We start from the raw sequence: 16,975 nt of genomic DNA, 5'->3' as shown, positions 1-16,975 counted from the left end.
GGTACAGGTCACTGTATGTGTACAGGACATTGTGTATGGTACAGGACATTGTGTATGGTACAGGACACTGTGTATGGTACAGGACACTGTGTATGGTACAGGACACTGTGTATGGTACAGGACATGTGTATGGTACAGGACATTGTGTATGGTACAGGACACTGTGTATGGTACAGATCACTGTGTATGTATGGTACAGATCACTGTGTATGGTACAGGTCACTGTGTATGGTACAGGACACTGTGTATGGTACAGGTCACTGTGTATGGTACAGGACACTGTGTATGGTACAGGACACTGTGTGTATGGTGTTACAGGACACTGTGTATGGTACAGATCACTGTGTATGGTACCAGACATTGTGTATGGTACAGGACATTGTGTATGGTACAGGACACTGTGTATGGTACAGGTCACTGTGTATGGTACAGGAAACTGTGTATGGTACAGGACACTGTGTATGGTACAGGACACTGTGTATGGTACAGGTCACTGTGTATGGTACAGGACACTGTGTATGGTACAGGACACTGTGTATGGTATAGAGGTCCTTGTGTATGGTATAGAGGTTACTGTGTATGGTATAGAGGTCACTGTGTATGGTACAGGACACTCTGTATGGTACAGGACATTGAATATGGTACAGGACACTGCATATGGTACAGGACACTACATATGGTACAGGACACTGTTTATGGTACAGGTCACTGTGTATGGTACAGGTCACTGTATATGGTACAGGACACTGCATATGGTACAGGACACTGTGTATGGTTCAGGACACTGGTGTAAGAAATACATAATGTACAATCTCTCTTGACTCTAAGGATCAAATTTTGAAAGAATTCCTCTTTGTTTAATCACATAACCAGTGATGTCAGGGTTCCATGTAACATTGAGACAGGAAAAGGCTTAATTGCACAGAATATGACAAAATGGGTAAAATATTGATAATGGTTCATGTCTTCCATGGCAAAGGCATATTACAAAATTTTAAGAAAGAAAATTTACTTACCATCATCGCTATCGTGGTGAGAGAGGGCTGGCACCAAACTCTGGGCCCGCTTCCTCTCGATCACCGCAGGTGGCACCCAAAATTTCTCCGTGACGTCTCTAACTGGTGAACTGGGGCTTGACCCCATAGTTAGTCAGCATCTCATCCATAGAACACCTCACAAAGTTACAGTCAAAGTCACATATCATCCACAAATATCCCAATATCTCATTATTTACTGGACGCTAATAGAACACATGTGATATTAGAATTCACTTCCAGTTCTATAAGTCACAAATATGATAAGTTTTTTTTTTTTATCCTATTATATAACTTTTCAACGGAAAGTAATTAGAATTTTTTAGTATTGCCTCCTTGAACTATACAAATCAAGATATTTATTATGTGCCTTTAAAGCATCGGTGTGTTATCACAGAATGTACACAATAAGTTTGGTTAGCGTCCTCAGCACCCGATGACAATAATAACCCTAGTTATTGGAGTTGTCAGATGACTACAGGAGCTTGGTGATATACACAACACCTGAGAGTAGAGGCCACACACCTATACATATGGCTTGCTAACTAGGCACAGGCTTGTATTGGTAGCGTATAATTGATGTCCTTGCCATTATCAGTGCCTGTCATACTGTCACAACACCTACAGCCCTGCGACACTGTCAGGCCTGCTCACAATGATACCTTCCGCATCAGTCTGCCTCTCCGCTGTTTGCAGTGTAGAGCTATACTACTCCGACGACATCGTTGTGTGCCATACCTAGGCGGGCAGGGCGCCAGGCTCTCTCTTCATACTGTACCTATATAGAAGAAAAATAACATCATCACTTTACACCTAATGATTACAGCCGACATCAGTTTTCACTTACAATTTAAGCCTTTACATTTCTGTACTACACAGATGAAAGAGAACTCTTATAATATTCACAAATGAAAGGAATTTGATATAGCAAAGAATGCACACATCATGGGAATATTATTCTTCATTAACCATTTAAAGATATTTTACTCAGAAATATTAATATATATATAGAATGTTCACTGATTAATTATCATCCTTGTAAGGATAGAGTTATTTATGGTTTACATGTTTGCTAGTTATACTAATCACTTCTGTCAGAATCATATACCATTATCAATATTAAAGCTAAAATTTCAGCAATTGAATTCCTTCACATCCTGCTGAATTCAAGTTTTAATTATCCCACATGAATGTGATCATGCAAAATAGGCGAGAAACTAAATATTTTACTGAAATGAGCTTACAATCTACAAAGAAGTTACACAATTATATAATATTGTTGGTATAGCAGTTAGCTACATTTTATACCATGTATACCGTATTCGATCCAATAGGCACCCAGGTCACTTGTAAAATTGAAAAGAATAAGGGGCCCTAAATAAAACCAAATTTGGACTCGCCTTTCATAGAAACACTGCACAAAGTAAGCCATGAATCAATTTCCAATTTTTTTTTTTTTTTTTAGAAACCTACAAGCTTTCATATTTTCAGTCTGCATTTAATTTAAATTACCATATTCAACGCAATAAGCGCTCCCAATCCCTATATGCGCCCCTCCCCCTCTTTTGGGCTTCCATTTCACTTACATTGAAACGCAGCTGAAAATATGAAAACTGTGTTGGTTTCCATAATAATTTCTTCTCTATTCTATTTCTATTAAGCGCCCCTGATTTGCTTCAATATTTTTAGTCAAATACCGTAAATAAAAAACGGGAGGGGCGCTTATACGGTTGAATATGGTATTAACTGCAGAAGCAGACGACGATGAACAGTCTGAATATGGTATTAACTGCAGAAGCAGACGACGATGAACAGTCTGTTTCAGACAAGTCACACAGCTTCTCATCACAATCTTCCACAAATATAATATTGGAATGTGCAATATGTTTATTAGTTTTCGGGGATCACATATCTATCGGTCAATCACAGGTTCATTGGTCAATCATAAGTAATTAAGGTCTATCACCTAAATGGACTCTATAACCCTTCAGAGTACAGCCACACAAAATGTCTTCAGGTCGTCATATATTCAGTATTCAGTTACATTTGTATGATGATTCTAACGAGAAAACCTAATCACTTAAATGTTCAGAACTACAGCCAAGACTAATATAATGTATATTCAGTTATTTTTGAGAGTCGAAATTTTCAGAATCTAAACTAACAACAGGAAGTTAAACTTTTAAATAATTTCTAAATTTCTTGATTTGGCTATATATAAAGGTACAAATAATTTATCCATTAATACTTTTGTTGATCAAATTTTCGCGAACAAATATCGATTCCACGAAAAGAATCAGTTACACAGTTAATATCTAATAAAATCCAACATTGGTCTGTCAAATAGACACCGATATTAATCAGATTGAGTGTTAGATTTTGGCCTGTCAGCAAAAGGCTTACCAAGTGGTGACTGCCAAAATCTTACATAAGGGCTGAGATATCCCTGTTCATCTAACACACAAAAGTTTAATTATTGTTCTCCCACATTTTAATAATTATAATCTTTATTTGTTTTCATTATAAATCTGATTGGCAAATATTTTTTTCTTCATATTACTACTGTTACGTCATGTTATCATGACGTCACTACAGACACATCAACGTTGCTTATTGATGTAAAAATTAATGGAATCATACGTCTAACTGTATCTTTGTTATCAAGTAGTCTGAAAAATTAAGTATAAGCATTTGCAAACAAAATTTCTTTCATGCCCCGATGAACTACAAAAATAGTGACATCAATACTTAGAAAAAAATGATGCAATTTAAGCCTTTTATTAGGATTTTCATCATGTAATGATCACTATTGTGTCAAAATTACAGTCATCGACATGTGTCGCATGTATTGATGATGTTACATTATTGTCTAGCATATATATTGGCTGTCTTTTCCCTTCCCTGGTTAAAGACAGAGTTATTTTTTCTCTAGCAACTGCAGGAAAACCCTGTCAGGTATGGAAACAAACTCTGTGAATTATGGGAGAAATTCAGATCCTCAAGTATTGAGTCAATCCAGTGATTATTTGCAAGCCTATATATATAAATCACTGCTCTCTGGTGCAGTTTGTGCACTAATTCTCATTAAACATACATATTTCACATATTTTCACAAAAATGACTGCAGTCAACAGTAACACCTATGTCACATAATGCAAACAAATACCTGCACCAGCTAGAGTGCTGAATTTTCCGAATTATAATCTGGAAAATATGGTAGTGATCTTTTAAAATGGACATGGCAAAACATCTCTTAATGTATATTTACATGAACCTTAATAGAAAGACATTTTTAGTATAAGCCCATATCAACATTAATTACCGTTAATCTACATTTTTTTGCAGCGACTGACACTTACGCGTTTTCACACAAAAGAACTTTTGCACAACAATTAGATTTCCACGATTTATACTTCTAAAACTCTACTTCCCTATATTTGAACCAATTTCCTGTAAATTTTTTGCATGATTTTTTATAGCCTACGAAATACGAAAATTTTAATCACACATGAAATTACCCCGTAAGTTGATTTACTTATACATTACTAGGAACAAACTTATGTTCCTTTCTTCCTTAAAATCTATAGCGGAAACATGTCAATAATCAACATTACAAAATATTAATTTGCACAATATCTTTAAATATCCACAAATTTTTCACCTGAAGTTTTATACTCTCAAATTTGTTCCATCTCCAGTTTTAATTTTGATGATTCATAATTTTCAAATGACAAGTTAAAAGTCATCCACAAATCAGCTGAACAAGTTCAATGGCCACCAACAAGTTTACTAACCTTAAGGTTTGATTTATATATAAATCATTTTTGATTTGTGTAGATCACTTTTACTTAACAATTTATCAACCACTAAGATTCTTTAAGGACAAGTGTCCTCAGCTTGGTTATTACCGGAAAAAGAACATTAAGCCCCATCGATCAATCAATTTAAGGACAGCCTTCTTGTTAATGCGCTGATTGCCTGTGTGCTTAAGAAGTGTTTTTTTTTTCACATATTACAACTTAGCCCTCCACCTTTGAGCTGAGGGTTTGAAACCCACATGGAGGCTGATGTTGCCAGATAGTGATCATAGGTTGCTGATTTTCCTCAAAGTCTTTATCTAAAACCTGGCATTTGAATCCTTAAATCCTTAATTCATTCACCCCTGAAAATTCATAATGAACTGTTCCTGCCTTTGAATTAGGAGAGCTCAAATGTGTCTTCAGGGGTGACTGTGTTAACTGACCTTGAAAATTGTAAAGCAAAATCAACCTAACCTTAACCGTTCTTCTTTTAATAGGAAATGTTCTTGCTTATTTTACAGTGCAAATCCTGCAGGTATATAAGTAGGGCTTTAAAATTGTATCTGCTGACACACTGCATGATTGTAAACGGCAACTAAATTTGGGATCTTATCTTTTCTCGTCTTTCTTTATGGCTTTCCTCTTCCTGATGTCTCCCTTGACATTGCCTCACTTTTGAGTTTGAGTTGATCCTTTGGTCTTGTGAGGAAGACTTCATGTTTTGTCCCCTGGTCAAGACATTCATAGTCTGTAAAAGTGGTTGTTTCCATTCCTGCTTGGCACTCAGCATCAAGGAAGTGGGACAACTGGTTCGCCCGTTGTCAGTATAATGTGATCAGGTGGGGTGCACTGTTATTGGCTGTCTCTGGGGTCATTACTTCAGAGAGATAGGACCATAAAAGGACAATAGCTTTTACAAGGAAACACAACATGAATATACCACAGCCTCCCAAAACATACAGCTATTCAGACACACAAGACGTTGCATACAAGGAAGGCCATCCATAAATGACCCTAGATTTATTAATTATAAGGCCAAAAAAAAAATAGGGTTGGTAGGTTGAGAGGATTTTTTTTCTCTTTTTTAGTGTCTTTAACTCTGAGATGATGGCCGGAACTGGAGTCTGAGATTGAAATCCCGACTTTTAATTGTTTTTTCCTTAGAAAAGTGGAAAAAAAATTACAGTCATGGGTAAAAAATTAGGGTCGGTCGGGGAACCCTAAACAGATGAGTTTTTTTTTTTTTTTTTTTTTTGGTCTAATAGGACCTTGGGAAGTGAAGAGTTTTACGTGCTGTCACGCAATCGTTTCTGGGCACACCCATGGGTGGACCTTGGGTCTAATCAACCAACTTTATAGTGTAGCGGGATTGGACGGGGTAGATCATCGGCGACCAGGTAGCTCAGCAGTAGGGCATTTGACTAGTGTTCTGAGGTCCCAGGTTGGAATCCCGGTTTGTTTGCTACATTTCAGCTGGTGTTCTGATGTCCCCGAATCCAGGTCTGGCCGCATATTTTTCTTCTCTACTGGTACACAAGAAAGCATGGATAGTCTGGGTGTAAGTGAAGCCAAAATTTATACAACTTCCCCTTCTCCCAAGGATGATTGTTGCTAAATTTGGTTTCAATCATGCAGAACTCTAGGAAAAGTACGGTAGTGATTTTTAGGATTTACCTCTATTTCCCTTATTTGGCCCTGCCCCTCCTGCCTGCAGGGGTCAGAGCAAAAATTTATACAAGTTCTGATGTTTGAGCCCATTTTGGTTACAATCCATGCAGAACTTACTATGACTAGTAGCGATTTATAGGATTTACCTCTATTTCCCCTATTAGGTCCTGCCCCTCCTGCTGCGAGGGGGGGGGGGCGGTCAGAGCCAAAATTTATATTTATTACAAGTTCTGTTCCCTTCTCCCAAGGATGTTTGTGGCTAAATTTGGTTACAATCCATGCAGAACTTTAGGAAAAGTAGCGATTTATAGGATTTACCTTTATTTCCCTTATTGGGCCCCGCCCCTCCTGCCCCTGGGGGGTCAGAGCCAAATTTATTACAAAATTTCTGTTCCCCTACCCCAAGGATGTTTGTGGCTAAATTTGGTTGCAATCCATGCAAGAACTCTTAGGAAAAGTAGTGATTTATAGGATTTACCTCTATTACTCCTATTGGGCCCCGCCCCTTCTGCCCCAGGGGGTTCAGGGTCACCTTTTATGCAAAATCTGATCCCCTTCCTCTAAGGAAGTTTCTGGCCAAATTTGGTTGCAAACCATGCAGAACTCTAGGACAAAGTAGTGATTTATAGGATTTACCTCTTTTACCCCTATTGGGCCCGGCCCCTCCTGCCCCAGGGGGGTCAGGGTCACTATTTATGCAAAATCTGATCCCCTACCCCAAAGGAAGTTTCTAGCCAAATTTGGTTGCAATCCATGCAGAACTCTAGGACAAGTAGCGATTTATAGGATTTACCTCTATTTCCCCTATTGGGCCCCCCCCCCTCCTGCCCCAGGGGGTTCAGGGTCACCATTTATGCAAAATCTGATCCCTTTCCCCTAAGGAAGTTTCTGGCCAAATTTGGTTGCAAACCATGCAGAACTCTAGGACAAGTAGCGATTTATAGGATTTACCTCTTTTACCCCTATTGGGCCCCGCCCCTCCTGCCCCAGGGGGTTCAGGGTCACCATTTATGCAAAATCTGATTCCCTACCCCACAGGAAGTTTCAAGCCAAATTTGGTTGCAATCCATGCAGAACTCTAGGACAAGTAGCGATTTATAGAATTTGCTTCTATTACCCCTATTAGGCCCCGCCCCTCCTGCCCCAGGGAGGTCAGGGTCACCATTTATGCAAAATCTGATACCCTTCCCCTAAGGAAGTTTCTGGCCAAATTTGGTTGCAAACCATGCAGAACTCTAGGACAAGTAGCGATTTATAGGATTTACCTCTTTTACCCCTATTGGGCCCCGCCCCTCCTGCCCCAGGGGGGTCAGGGTCACCATTTATGCAAAATCTGATCCCCTACCCCAAAGGAAGTTTCTGGCCAAATTTGGTTGCAATCCATGCAGAACTCTAGGACAAGTAGCGATTTATAGGATTTACCTCTTTTACCCCTATTGGGCCCTGCCCCTCCTGCCCCAGGGGGGTCAGGGTCACCATTTATGCAAAATCTGATCCCCTTTGCCTAAGGAATTTTCTGACCAAATTTTGTTAAAATCCATGCAGTACTTTATGACAAGTAGCGATTTAAAGGAAATGTTGACAGACGGACGACGGATGGACGGACGGACGACGGACGCCGCAGGCCAGGTGAGCTAATAAAACTTACACAGCATCTAGAGCTAAACACCAAAATTGTCTGATCATCCTTGAAATATATTCAGTGAGATTTTACACATAAATACACTTACTTTGACACTTGCCCCTGGGCATATCTAGGTCAAATGAACAATATTATTTCCGTCTATTTCACAGATATTTTTAGCTATGTTAAAATGTACCCTTCATATCTGATATATAATGCCATATTTCCTTTCAATCATTTTCTCAATTTCTATTTCATTCATAATTTTTATTCTAGAGACGAAAAACATAGACTAAGAAATGTTAGGTGAAGTTGTGGGGTTACTGGGAGGAGGTATTCAGGGACGAAGGATTTATAGGGGTAGGAGTATGAAGTGATATGATGGGAATGATGTATTGTGTCAGTGTGTGGGTTAGCAACTTTGGGGATAAAGGATATACAGCCATGAGGGAAGGGTGAATCATTGGTGTAAGGGATTTAGGAAATCGTAGAATGGGGGCAGAGGTAAGGTGAAACAGGTGTGAGGGATTTAGGGAAATCGTAGAATGGGGGCTGAGGACTGTGGAGGCCAAAGGCACAATGAAACAAGGTGTGAGGGATTTAGGAAAGTGGTATCATGGGGGCAAAGGTGAGGTGAAACAGGTGTAAGGGATTTAGGAAAGTGGTATCATGGGGGCAAGGGTGAGGTGAAACAGGTGTAAGGGATTTACGAAAGTGGTATAATAGGGGCAAAGGTGAGGTGATACAGGTGTAAAGGATATAGGAAAGTGGTATCATGGGGGCAGAGGTGAGGTGAAACAGGTGTAAGGGATTTAGGAAAGTGGTATCATGGGAGCAAAAGTGAGGTGAAACAGGTGTAAGGGATTTAGGAAAGTGGTATCATGGGGGCAAAGGTGAGGTGAAACAGGTGTAAGGGATTTAGGAAAGTGGTATCATGGGGGCAAAGGTGAGGTGAAACAGGTGTAAGGGATTTAGGAAAGTGGTACAATGGGGGCAAGGTGTGAGGTGAAACAGGTGTAAGGGATTTAGGAAAGTGGTATCATGGGGGCAAAGGTGAGGTGAAACAGGTGTAAGGGATTTAGGAAAGTGGTATCATGGGGGCAAAGGTGAGGTGAAACAGGTGTAAGGGATTTAGGAAAGTGGTATCATGGGGGCAAAGGTGAGGTGAAACAGGTGTAAGGGATTTAGGAAAGTGGTATCATGGGGGCAAAGGTGAGGTGAAACAGGTGTAAGGGATTTAGGAAAGTGGTATCATGGGGGCAAAGGTGAGGTGAAACAGGTGTAAGGGATTTAGGAAAGTGGTATCATGGGGGCAAAGGTGAGGTGAAACAGGTGTGAAACAGGTAAGGGATTTAGGAAAGTGGTATGATGGGGGCAAAGGATGGTGGGGGATTGAGGGGTAGACAAATCTGGATCTAAACTTGAAGTGTTGTTGTTGGGGGAATTGTGTAGGAGTACGATTGTGGAGGGTGGAAAATTGTGAGGGTTAGATTGTGAAGGATGAAGAATAGTGGAAGTGTTGTGCAGAGTTTAGGGTTTGGGAGTAATGGGAGTATCAGATGGTGACAAATGTTGATTATAAAGGATTGGTGCATGGAAGCATGTGCGATAAAATTTATTAATATGTATCTAATTAACAGCTGATATACAACATCTGTGTCAGTTTTTTAATTACATTTGTACCATGCTTCAGGTGTATGTTGTATGAATAGTTTTAGGCATACAGCAAAATGACACAACAAAAAATTAAAATCAATATGGCCTGTAGCAGTAGTTATTTTGACTTGTATATGTTTCTACCATTTTTAGATAAACTTTACACATAACTTATATACAGGGTGACTACATTCTAGGGTGACTACATTCAATGTAATCCTAGGGTGACTACATTCAAAGTAATCATACCAATGTCTGAAATATTTCCCATTAGTGCCTATACTTTACTAGTTGAATGTCACTAGATAAACTCTAAAAATGTCAGCATGACATATACATACTCTAGACTCCATATCCTTTCGACGGCCGGCAGGATTCGAACTTGACTCAATTTTGATAGTAGGTTATTACAAATGCCATCTATGAAAGCAGTTTGCATCTAGATTACGGTTTGATGCCATTTTCACGATGATAACAAACAGCACACACTACAAACAAGTAAAAACAGTCACCGGAAGTCCCCTAAAGGTCACCACGCACGGGTCATGGAAGGCAGAAACCTGCGCGTGGGACTTGTTTTTTTTTTTTTTTTTTTTTTTTGAAATCGGTGCTATTTTCCCCTTCCTTTCCCCTTTCTCTCTTATTTTCTCTTACTTTGATATCTCTTCTATCGTTTAAGACCATCTGCATGTCTGTATCTTGATAATTAAGCTCACAACGACAGGTTTCCGGGCACACACTAAAATCCGGGTTTCAGACCTCAATTTTTGACTTATTTGGGCATGTTCAAAGGTGATTTGTGACGTCACTAATGCAATGACCGAATCGATATTGACATGCTATATAGGGATGAACATCTTCTTTTCAAAAAACTAGTATTTAGTTTTCAACGGTCTCAGTGGGGCTCCAGAAGGGTGCATGAAATGGGGCAAATGCATAATTACGCATAAATACGTTACGGCCGTCCAAAGGATATCAAATCATAACATGACCAAGGACAGGACATACTAAATCATACATCTCCTTTTACCTGTAGGTATACCATATACGCTGCGCTGCCCCAACCAACACTCCCCCCTCCTCCACCCCCACCCCTCCAAAAAAAAAAAAATAGTGAGGTCATAAAAGTATTTCACTATTTTTACTATGATCAGAAACCTATAGAATCCCTAAAGCGTTATAATTAATTTTAGTTTCGAGCGACTGCCATAATATGTATAGATTATAGAGAAAATGCCTCTTTATATAACTGTCAATAGAAAATTTCCATAATGTGACATTAACCTGTGACATTGGCATCCATAATTCAATACATAAAACCACAACACAAAATTATCTTCATGTGTCAAACGATGAATAAATTATATCATGGATAATTGGATATACTTAGCTTATTCGCCCCTGAAGTCACATTTGAACTCTTCCAATTTGTAACTGGAATAGTCCATTATGAATTTGCAGGGGTGAATAAGTTAAAAAGAAAGTAGGGATGCTTTCTAGGGGAGGGAACACTAATTGAGAAAAATATGATACGATATATATGTTTTTAGAAAACAACATTTTTCAAGAAAAAATTTCAAACTAGAAATTAGTCTGTTAGACATTAAGTGCTCGCTAAATACTTCCTAACCTTAATTTCCGGTATGAAATCACCCTCTGCAACAGCACGTAGCACTTTCGCTCATTATCTTTGGGACTATTGCAAGGAGACGGTTTACGCCCTTTTTGCATTGTAATAAATACTTCCATTTACTTCATCAGAACTTTAAATGTGAAATTACTTTGAAGTTCTTTGTTACATAAAGTGTGTTTATTATCATATTGATATTGATACGATACACTTGTTTCACTGTTCAAAATAGTCATCCACTAGAACACTGTCCAGTCTCTGTGCAGGTGGTGACTTACCTGTGTCATGCTTGAACGCCTTTCTGGGGTACATTAGATCCAGAGCTCAGATTTTTTTTATTCTGTTTCTCTAACGCAAAGCCGTTTAATTTTATAAATATTAATTAGAACTGCAGCAAATGTGGTCTATGGTCACAGGGTTTAATAAGCGAAAGTGCAACGTACACCTAGGACCTAGGATGATGTGAAATAATTAATTAAATATATGTGGCCGGTACTAAAAGCGATCTGTTTCGTCACTTTCTTTTATTGACGTTATCAACCTGAATTGCAATGCATTCTTCCGGAAGTTTCTAAATTCAAGGAATGCTTAGAATATCGTGACCGATGCAAGAGTTTGTATGATATAACGCTGCTTGAAGTTTACATAAAACAAATGCGTTTAGCACTGTGTAATGTCACTGTTGTTAATTTATAGTAGATTATTGCTGACAAGTATATCTTGATATATGTTTTTGAAAGTTTGGTGTCACTAAATCATGGCGAAATCTATTAAGCAGTATAAGACACTGACTTCCGGTATCGCATGCGCAGTTGGAATCTGAGCATAGCGGATGTACAAAGACTTTACAACCGACAAGGAATATAATAGTGCAAGTACGCTCGCACTAAAAATGAATCAACACACTTTTTTTACAGCTGTGACAAATATAAAATATATCAATTAATCAAATGGAATTTTAATATACATACCTTATGGTGGCAATGCTAACTTAAATTCCATCAAAATCTTTTCAAGTTTTTTTCCCCAATGTGAACTATACTTGGTATATTTTTACCTTGTTTATCAGATTCAATCATAAGTCAATCCGACTCATTACTGCAACGTATAATATATCAAATGGACGCTTTACATTTATATATCCAATATATACAGATCAATAGCAGTAAATAAAAATCTCGGGATAAATTGCACACCTTTCTCGATGTATGTTATTTATAAGACTTTAAACCTGTTTTTCACTGGTTGAGTAGTAAAATAAATATCTGAAGGCCTTCCCATTAACATACCGCATTAAAACGAGATTATGTTGTAATCTTAATGTACACCGATCTTAAACAGAAATCAGTGAAGCGTGGATGAAATTCTGATTATTTACAGTCAACTTTTTAAGTTAGTATTTCGATCTGGTTAGTTTGAAATCTATAACCCTGGGTATATATACATTATTTCTAAAGACATAATGACATCTACAATAAATCAAACCTATATTCAGTGTGACTTTCTGTAAGACCTCTATATAAAGGATAACTGTATAATGTAAACACTTAAATTTAGTGAGGTACAAATTTTCGAGTAATTTCAAGAGAAAACTCAAATGCCAATTCAAATGCTAGTGTAGCAGGTTTTTATTGTACATATAATATAACGATACGGTCGCCTTCTAGCTTTGCGCTAGGGGGAATTTCCCTTTAGCTCGGTCGGCAGAACGGCGGACCAGTAAGTCCAGGGCCGCGGGTTCGAGCCCAGCTGGAGGCACACTTTAACTCTCGCCCTGTTACACTTTGTTTACAATTGTAAAAAAAAGATAATAGTATGGATGCACAGTTGTCAGTAAGGGCACTTTGATAGTGAACCGATGTATTCGTAATATAAGTTGAAAATATCGATGGCAGGAAATATTGTATATGTGAAAATGAAGTGTATAACTTATTGGGTTTCCTTCACAGTTTTATCTGTCTCAAAATATGATTGCCTTGCCAGCTTTCTCCATATACATAAAAATTCTGACCATTTGAATTAGATTACCTTGATGTCAAGTTTTGAATTATTTTAAAGAGAATTTTAAAACCTTTGATGAATATGACACCAAACAAAGGTTAGAAAAAAAGATAAGTTTACAATAATTATATTCAATGTACTTTTAAGCTTCAATTTTTTTCTGAAACAGCCCCTAATTTAATGACAACATGGTGTCCTTTGAGATTTTCAGACAAAAATGTAGTTGTCTTATTAGGTCAGCTTGTGTATCACTGTTATTGCAGCTGAAATAGAAAGGCAGGGCTCTCTTACTTTTGTGTGGATGGGGCCGGGGACTTCAGAATTGTGAAAATAATCGTGGTACTGACGAAAATTGTGAAAATTAGAATTTGTCAAATAAAACAAAAATAACTGAAAACTTGATTTATTTCAAGCAATTTATTTCAGTTTTACTTTTGGACAAGTATTTTAGTAGTTTGACAATCTCGTAAAATATTTTAATTTCTTTTCTTTTAGTTTTTCCTTGTGATTGTTTTGGACACAAAGGCATACCCATCATTTAAACAATAAGTGATGTTTAATGATGCATATACATGTGTCTAATTAACACAAAAATACATGTAAGATAATTTATTTTGCTCTCGGTGCATGGACAATAACAGTTTCATTCCATATAGGACATAGTGCCATGGAATTTTTTTGCATTGCAATAGTGTTAAAGTAAAATTAGAAGCTCAAACATTTCAATGGTGGTAATGGTGTAAAGTAATTAAGTAACTTTTGTAACTGAAGAAAACTACTGATTCGCCTGCTCCTGTTTTTGACAGCGAAAAAGTACCATTTGTCTGTAGCGATGTAGCATCTTTTATAGAAGTGGTCACTAAAGCAGTTTGTGATACTCACAAAAGATATATACGTGCATGAAACATTGCTACGTAGTTGTCTGTCAATCTGTAAGGTTAGCGTGTGTGATTTCTGTATCAATTGAGAAGGCGAGACAGAGGGAGGATATGTGTGACAGATGGTATATAGAGATAATATATTTTCTATAGTTTATCAGACCAAAGTCAAGGACACACGTCAAAAACAGACTAACGGCTCTATTTCAGTATACAAAACATCTTATTTGTCTTTGATGTGTGTGAATACCAAGTATGATACATCCTACCTAAGTTCTGATACTGGTTTTAATTCTCTTTGACTAGGGTACGATGAACCTTTGCAAATGTCACACAACAATTGAAACAATCCCAAACCTCCCACATGGTACAGAGAACCAGAATACATACAAATAAATGTACTTACATTCAATCGTATCAGATTACTAGGAAATGCTTTTGATCCTTTATGATTCAGTTAGAGTGCATATCTGTAGGATAAGATTGTCACAGTGTATATATAATTCTCCCCGTCAGTGTGACAAATCCGTCCGAGTGACACAGGTGTTTGATACAGATGATAATAACAATTGGACAATACACCTAGATTCTCTATAAAATCTCCCTATCTCTCACACATTGTGTGAACTAACAACAAATCAACCTCAAAAAGGCTCAAGGCAAAAACTGATATTGTCAGCTAGTCCTCTATAACAACTGTGACTGTCGATGTTGTTAGTAATGATGATCAACCCTTCATTATTCGCTCGAGGGGATAGCTACATCAAGAACAATTAGATGATCGGGTTGCTGGACCCCGGGGGTTCTAACACATCCCTGCTGTTGCTGAGTAAAAAAAAAAAAAACTCCCGCGATCTGATTAGGTCTCTTTTTCCATCACTCTTTTCTCACTTTATATATTCTAATCCTGTAAAGTCAGTCACCTGGCAAATTTGACAATTTTCCCTACTGACACAGTGAAAAGACTAGGGCAAAAAAACAAAAGGCCATGTTCTATGCAATAATAATAAAAGACCGATGATCAGACACTGTGGAATAGAGGAATTTATTCCAACTAAACTATTGAAGAAATATGTCAAATACATTAAAATCACTAAAAAAAATAACAATTCTGAAACATATCGGTTTCTAAACTGAGAAATAAAACAAGAGGCCCATGGGCCTTAACGGTCATCTGACTGATGGCACAAAACAACAAAGTCACAGTATAAATTAGTGGTTAACAATTAATATAAACAATACAAGGAACTCCTTAGTTTTGAATATGTAAGTTTCTGAAATAGGTAAATGTCATTTGATGAACAAACTTGGAAGCCCTTAATACATCCATATATGGATGTAAAAACCCATTCAAGGATTAAGGAGGAGTCAGATTTTAAAGCCAAATTTCAGTAAGGCTCCCATTTCAGATGACCTAAAAATAAATAAAAAGTTTTAGGTTTCTGCATAATTTATATCCAAATCAATTATTTTTCTCTTTCACTCATTAAGCAATATCCATTAAGCTTAATTGTCTTAAGCTTAATGCATTAAGCCTTTTTTTAATCACTCACTATCACAAACAACACCAAACTTTTGATCAATACATAATCAACAAAACAACTGACTAGGAAGCAATGTTATGTATAATTTTTTGTCTAGCTTTAAAGTTAAGAATTTTCTCGCACAGAATTTTTCAAGATATCAAACTGCAAATTATATAAGCTTTTGATGTGACAAAATGTGACTATTTACGTATAAGATATATATATGACTAGTCATCAATTGTATTTAGTAATTTCTTTAATTTTTTTCTTATCTTTTCTTTTCCCCTGTTTACAATGACTGCAAACTTGATGTGCTAAGAACATTAGTATTAATAGTTGTATGCACTGTCATAAAACCGATCGTAAATGCCTGGAGGAGATTCCCAAAGATCTGTGCCAGTGATTATAGGCAGTTCATTGTAGATATCAGCCGCGTCTGATTGAACTGTTTAAATGAGGTTTATTCAATATATACCGAATCTCAAATGACCTTTACTGCCAGTCATCATCATGCTTCATCACACTTCGGGTCCAATTCCATTGATTTTCGTCCTCAATACATGTTAATTTTGAAATTTTTGCTCTTTCTGATCATTTATACGCTATGTAAATTCGGGACTTGCACAACACTGATATCCATTTTATTACACAGAAAGGTAGAAAATCCGGCAGATCAATGCTGCTTAACCTGTCGGCGCATAATGAACTAATCCATATCAAAAAGATTGGAATTCTATTGCTACAGATTAGGGGGTGAAAGGATTTAATCGCCTTGGCAACATGCCTTAGCCATAATGACTCCTAATTCCTTCAAAACATTAACGAGTGTGAAAATTTCCGTATCAGAAGTGGCAAATCAATTATTCATTCATTTCATACGTTTTATGTAGTTTCATTTGGTCATTTCAATTGACAGTGAAAAGAAAATTCTGTGCTGATCAATCAATGTCGACATTCGTGTGTTGTCACTACAACCTACATAGCCAATACAGCTCACATCCTCTTTGATGGCGATATAACTATTGCATTGCTCTAGGAATCTTCCGGAATTCTAAAGACGATATAACCAACGTACACAATAATTTTCCGTGTTCAATGACAAGAAAGGTATATTTTAAGATATATGTTCTTTGAGGAAATGCTTTCATTTTGTTACGT

At 37.3% G+C, this 16,975-nt stretch overlaps 1 protein-coding gene across 5 annotated transcripts in view; it reads right to left on the bottom strand.

The window, feature by feature from the left end:
* Window positions 1-16,975, bottom strand: part of LOC138321758 (synaptotagmin-1-like) — a 176,165-nt gene that overhangs the window by 143,709 nt on the left and 15,481 nt on the right. For 4 of the 5 annotated variants that reach the window (XM_069265700.1, XM_069265698.1, XM_069265701.1 and 1 more), the window contains exon 2: window positions 1,017-1,812. In XM_069265700.1, coding sequence (XP_069121801.1) covers window positions 1,017-1,143 — 127 coding nt within the window. In that variant the 5' untranslated portion in view covers window positions 1,144-1,812. Of the gene's footprint in view, window positions 1-1,016; window positions 1,813-14,697; window positions 15,274-16,975 lie in introns of those variants that run through there. The other variant, XM_069265699.1, reaches the window with a different exon arrangement.

The sequence above is a fragment of the Argopecten irradians genome, chromosome 4 (genome assembly GCF_041381155.1).
Source record: "Argopecten irradians isolate NY chromosome 4, Ai_NY, whole genome shotgun sequence".
In the NCBI taxonomy this organism is placed as follows: Eukaryota; Metazoa; Mollusca; class Bivalvia; order Pectinida; family Pectinidae; genus Argopecten; species Argopecten irradians.
This window is presented reverse-complemented; position numbering and strand designations above follow the sequence as displayed.